This window comes from Oncorhynchus clarkii, chromosome 9 (assembly GCF_045791955.1).
Source record: "Oncorhynchus clarkii lewisi isolate Uvic-CL-2024 chromosome 9, UVic_Ocla_1.0, whole genome shotgun sequence".
In the NCBI taxonomy this organism is placed as follows: Eukaryota; Metazoa; Chordata; class Actinopteri; order Salmoniformes; family Salmonidae; genus Oncorhynchus; species Oncorhynchus clarkii.
This window is the reverse complement of record NC_092155.1, coordinates 21,126,270-21,132,100: the sequence shown is the minus strand read 5'-3', so window position 1 is coordinate 21,132,100 and position 5,831 is coordinate 21,126,270. Positions and strand designations below refer to the sequence as shown.

At 39.1% G+C, this 5,831-nt stretch overlaps 1 protein-coding gene across 1 annotated transcript; it reads left to right on the top strand.

Annotated features, from left to right (window-relative positions):
• Positions 1 to 442: 442 nt before the first annotated feature.
• LOC139416079 (fission, mitochondrial 1) lies at positions 443 to 3,955 on the top strand. The gene is made up of 5 exons (XM_071164340.1): positions 443 to 548; positions 1,207 to 1,339; positions 1,544 to 1,620; positions 1,837 to 1,942; positions 2,934 to 3,955. Exons 1-5 carry the CDS (start codon positions 504 to 506, stop codon positions 3,038 to 3,040), a joined length of 468 nt encoding a protein of 155 aa, XP_071020441.1. The 5' UTR covers positions 443 to 503; the 3' UTR covers positions 3,041 to 3,955.
• The last annotated feature ends 1,876 nt before the right edge of the window (positions 3,956 to 5,831 follow it).

Genomic DNA, 5,831 nt, shown 5'->3' with positions numbered 1-5,831 from the left:
AATGTGTTCTGTAGTTGCATTGTGGAGCTTCAAAACGTAGAATGAAAAACGTTTTTTTATTCAGAAGAAAGAAAATATTTGACTGGCTGGCTACACACTCCTTCCTCTGGCCAAACGTTACACCACGCCCACGGACAGTACGTTTAGTTTGACTCTTCAGGCTACGAGTCAAATGTTCCAATACACTCCATTGTCTGTTTGCATGAAATAAAACCATATGATTTTAACGTTTTTGTAGCGTCATGTGTAAGTGACAATAAAACCTTTGTTTTTTATTTGTATCATTATTATTATTGTATTCGCATTGATGTAGCAAAAACGTGTTTCATTGGAAACATGGAAAAATATGACTTTAACTTTACCACAGCCACAAATAAAAAATATGTTTTAATGAATTTAATTGATATAGCCAATTTTTACTTTGTGGCTGTGGTATCCAGTGGAAACTGATCGAGCTTGTCACGTGGTAAAAGTGGGCGTTTCTATCTGTTACTTCTGCAAACATGGAGGCTGTTGTGAGCGATTTGGTAGCTCCAGAAGACCTTTTGGTAAGTTTACGTTTTATTATTGTCATGATTTAGAACATAGCTGTATTTTATGTAGACAATATGGTGTCTAAATACCCAGCTACAGTCGTTAATAGTTGATCAAACGTTTACAACAGTGTAGCTGTAGAAATGAAACATATGCTAGCTAACGTTAGCCATATTGCTAGTAGCTAGCTGTGTCATTCCTTACACATCATCACTTACACCAGCTGCGTTCTGGTATGTTATTTTTCCCCCAACTACACAGTATACAGATATGTATGAAGCCTTTTGATGGATTTTTCAATCCAATGAAAAGTTTAAAAGCCAATTGTTGAGTACATTAGGTGTATCATATTGTATTGTTGTTTTCTGCTACTGTCCCATGTGAGTTGGCTTTTACACAATGTGAGTTGGCTTTTACACATGCATTACCATGACGCATTATGAGACTACATTACTGTAGCTACTGCACTGTCAACATCATTAAAAAAAAGTTATGTTATGACATGAATGCAGCAAGTCTTGAAATGTAGCACAGCAATTGAGTGTTTACTGTCACTGCCTTCTGTAAATTCAACATAAAGACTATCAACACCCTGGCCTAACATATCACCCTTGCCAGTCAGTGTCTGAAACCACTGAAGATACCCATATTTGTTCTGTTTTGGCCATCCAGAAATTTGAGAAGAAGTACAATGCTGAGTTGGTGAAGGGGGGTGTGTCAAAGGAGACCAAGTTTGAATATGCATGGTGTCTGATCCGGAGCAAGTATTCTGACGACATTAAGAAAGGAATTGTTTTGTTGGAAGGTGGGTAGCCAACAGTATTTGTGTACTCAGAAGACTGTCAGTAAGATATCCTTACAAATGTCTCTCTAAATAGCTATGAATATGAGTGATTGGATTTCCAACTTATTTGAATGAAATGCTGACATAGTGCAATGCAATATGCATTGGCCTACTTAACCTGCCTATAATAATGTTTCCGGTACCGTTGCTCAATTTGTTTTATAGAGCTGGTTAACAAGGGATCAAAGGACGATGCCAGAGACTTCCTGTTCTACCTAGCTGTGGCCAACTACAGACTGAAGGTGATGTTCATTGTACTACTATATTACCCATAGGTTATAAGACATAGCTCACTAGATAACTTATTTTAATGAAATAGATGACTCCGTCTCCCATCTCTTGAGTTAATTGCGGAAGATATCATAGCACCTCTTACTCACTTGTATCTCTCACTATCTCTTTATTGCTCCATATCTCTTTATCGCTCCATATATGTATATATTTTTTTATCATCACAGGATTATGAGAAAGGTCTGAAGTATATCCGCACTCTCCTGAAGAATGAACCGGGCAACAACCAGGCCTTGGAGCTGGAGAAGCTAATAGACAAGGCTCTAAAGAAAGGTGAGTGGGGAGGCCAAGGAACACCTATCAATGCTGGGTCTAATTTGTGTAATGTTCTCCTATTCTTTCCTCTCTGACCACTGATCAGGCAGGACAGGTGTCGTGGCTGAATCAGAATTAGTTAGGTAACATTCAAAAATAAGATGTTTTATTTACATAATAATGCTTATGTGAGATATTTGTCATTAGGATGTCTTCTTTTGGATAATACTGTTGACAGTTTGAAGTTATCCCTTCTCTGCTAGGGCTTAGTCACTAGGGGCCCAGAGAAAGGGAGTGGTCAGGCTTGTCTTCATATGTCAATGTATCTGTTAAACCATGTGATGCTATGAAGAATATCAGAAGGGGAGGAGAACAGAATGGAGGCTTGTCATCTTATGGGAATGTGTCTGTAACTATTGTATGTCCCCTCTGAGGTTGCCCTTATCTTGATCTAGTATATGACCTAGAGGCTCACTGTCTCTGTGAGCTTGTCCAGGAGGGGTTGTATTTGAGATGGGAGTATCTACAATTGACAATTGATATATGCCATTGGGTGAGGTAATGGTTTGGTAATATGTTGTACCAAGAACGAGAAGTAAAACCTCGTCTTAAGAGAGCAAACTGAATGATAATTTATAGCTAATGCTGTCTGGCTATGGGATACTCCTCTCTCAAGTAAAGTCTTCCTTTGTAATGTTCCTAAGATCTGTGTTTTGTCATGTGAGTTGAGATGGGTGTGTCTTGGCTATAAATTATACTAAGAACTGTTTTGTAAGGACTCTCAGAGAATTAATTTATAGACACTGAATTGATCTGAGAGTCACAGGGCTATGGTGAAGCTCATATAATTAAAGATGGACTTTATAATATAACTCTGACTTGTGTGTGGTTTGCTCTCTCGATGTTTAGTAATACAGGAAATTACCACGACACAGGATGGGTAGAAGCTGAATAGGTATAAGTAATAAGGGCAATGTTCATGTTTTGACGGCACTTTTTTTCTACACAGATGGTTTGGTTGGCATGGCAATTGTCGGAGGAATCGGCCTGGGCGTGGCTGGATTAGCAGGCCTCATCGGATTGGCTGTGTCCAAGGGTCATGGTCCAAGGTCCTAATATGGAGTGGGGAGGGCCTTAGTTTTGCTAACACACTTCAAAGAAAGACTGACATGCACTCCTCAAACTTCTCCCCATAACAAATTCAAACTCAAGTTGGAAATGGCTGCCGTTCCCCAAGATGAGAAGAACACCCGTGGATCTCCCAAATCTTTTCACTCATATTGTCCATGGAACAATGTTTGGGGATTGATTTCTGAAAATAGCCTTAGATTCACTTAAATTGTCTTCATATTTTAAACAGGTTTTGATTCCAGTGAATTTGACATGTGTATATTCATAGAGGTTTAATGTGGCACTTTGTCTTCCATATTATACATTATAAATAAGTGTGATGGAACACGTTACTGAATGGCATTGCTTGACTTACTGACCTCAGTATGTTAGCATGCACCCTGAGCAGCCACTGAGTTAGCATCTAAGCATGTGGTAGACTTTAATTAATTTCTTTATATAAGTGCAATTTAACTTCAATTATTGTTGTCTTTATTAATTTAGACAGAGAAAGCATTGGTATTTAGGGAAGTGTCTTATGTTTAGAGGTAAGTGTTGTGGTGTAGTGTCCAAGCTGGTAAGTGTGTAGTTGGTAAGAATTAGGCAGCTGTGATGCGAATCACTCATGTTGTCCACAGGGGGCATCTTTTCTTAGAGATTGGGTAAAGATGAATACCACAACAGTGCACGAGAGTAAAACAGCCCTCGGGGAAAGGGCTTTCATTTGTCTTTAATTGACAGTGTAGCTGCAAGAAAACATGTAAAATATAACATTATTTATCCATAATATAACCCCATTTACTCAAGTTATCATAATGGCATGATACTAACAGATTTTGTTTTATGTATCAAAATAAAGACGTTTCAGCGATTACATTTTTTTTCTCCAGTTTTGATTGTAAATAAAAACAATTTAAATAATTGTGTATGGTTTCTTAAAGTATGTGTCCGGAAGGCACTATTGGAGCTATTAAGATCATCATTGTCCCCAAGCCTTGCAGATTTTCAGTGTTAGCAAACCACACATTTGAGTATCACTGTAGGACCGATGCTTTGTGGTTTTTAATTGTGAAATGAATAAATGTCATGAGTGAACAATTTTGGCAGAGCTGCGCTTTCCATGAGACTGACCAGGTGAATCCAGCTGAAAGCTATGATCCCTTATTGATGTCACCTGTTACATCCACGTCAATCTGTGTAGATGAGGGGGAGGAGACAGGTTGAAGAAGGATTTTTAAACCTTGAGACAGCGATTGTGTAGGTATCAGGGTGTGAGTGGGCAAGACAAAAGATTTACGTGCCTTTGAACGGGCCAGGCGCAAACGTTTGAGTGTGTCAAGAACTGCAACGCTGCTGGGTTGGTCCACCACCCAAAGGACATCCAGCCAACTTGACACAACTGTGAGAAGAATTGGATTTAACATTGGCCAGCATCCCTGTGGAATGCTTTTGACACCTCCATGCACTGATGAATTGAGGTTGTTCTGAGGGCAAAAGGGGGTGCAACTCAATATTAAGAATGTGTTCCTGTTTTGTACACTGTATATTTAGTACCTGTATTGATCTGCATGTTTTTCTCTTATCATTACAGTATAAGGATGCAGTCACATACTGTAGTTTCAGTCAGACAAAAAAAAAACGTGCCAGGCTGTTCACTGGCCTAATTCCGTTTGGTGTCAAATGTGCACAGTGTGACGCCAGAAAGTCTTCAGTTCACTCACTGGGGCCATATTTTTACAACAGGAAGGAATAAGGATTCTTGGTTTTTATGTATTCTTTATCTTTAGAAGCTGCCAGTAATGTTAGCTAGCTACTAATTAACTCTTTGGCCATGACTGAAACTCACCATGACAAAGCATCGGGCACAATAATTAACATTTGGGTTGGTGTAATGAGGCCAGGGAAAAAAGGACAAGCACTTCTCAGGGAAGGACAGTGCATTAAAGGGATAGTTCAGCCAAATTACAAATGTGTATATTTGGCTGCGTTTACACAGGCATCCCAATTCTTATCTTTTCCCCAATTATTGGTCTGATTGGTAAAAAAATAAAATAAAATAGTGGAAATCTATGGACAAGGAGACTGTTATCCACAATTTGGTTTTGATAGATTAACCACTGCCCCCGGGTGCTAATATAAGCATTTTCTAACCAAATTACTCAGAAAGGCATTTAGCTGTCCATTTCAGACCGGAAACCCAGCTTAGATTATGCATTGTTCATTATATCAGATTCATTTCTCAGATCACTGGCACCTGCCTGTGAAGAGCAGAATTGGGCTCTTCAAGGCAGTCAATTCAGGAAGTGATATGAATAAAAAATATCTACATTTTTATAACTTTTTAAATAAATAGCTTCTTCTTTTCAATTTATTGAGGAGTAATTGAAAATGGCAATTTTTCCATTATTGAATTGTAAACAGCAGCATGTGTGTGTTTGTCAACTTGTGGCGTCAGTACGGGTGCGTGTGTGTTATATCTGTGTGCTTATATAATTTTATATGTGTGTGGGCTTGTGTCAGCGTAGTGTGTGTACATACAGAGTGTACAAAACATTAGGAACACCTTCCAAACATGAGTTGCAACCCTCGCTTTTGCCCTCAGAACAGCCTCAATTTGTCAGGGCATGGACTCTACAAGGTGTCGAAAGTGTTCCACAGGAATGCTGGACCATGTTGACTCCAATGCTTCCCACAGTTGTGTCAAGTTGGTTGGATGTCCTTTGGGTGGTGGACCATTCTTGATACACACGGTAAACTGTTGAGTGTGAAAAATCCAGCAGCATTGGCACCTACTACC

What these genes read in the sequence shown, in the direction of transcription:
- LOC139416079 (XM_071164340.1), top strand. Translation starts at nt 504, where the DNA reads ATGGAGGCTGTTGTGAGCGATTTGGTAGCTCCAGAAGACCTTTTG. An exon ending in TAGCTCCAGAAGACCTTTTG is followed by an intron (nt 549 to 1,206) that starts GTAAGTTTACGT and finishes TTGGCCATCCAG; the next exon opens with AAATTTGAGAAGAAGTACAA. An exon ending in TGGCCAACTACAGACTGAAG is followed by an intron (nt 1,621 to 1,836) that starts GTGATGTTCATT and finishes TTATCATCACAG; the next exon opens with GATTATGAGAAAGGTCTGAA.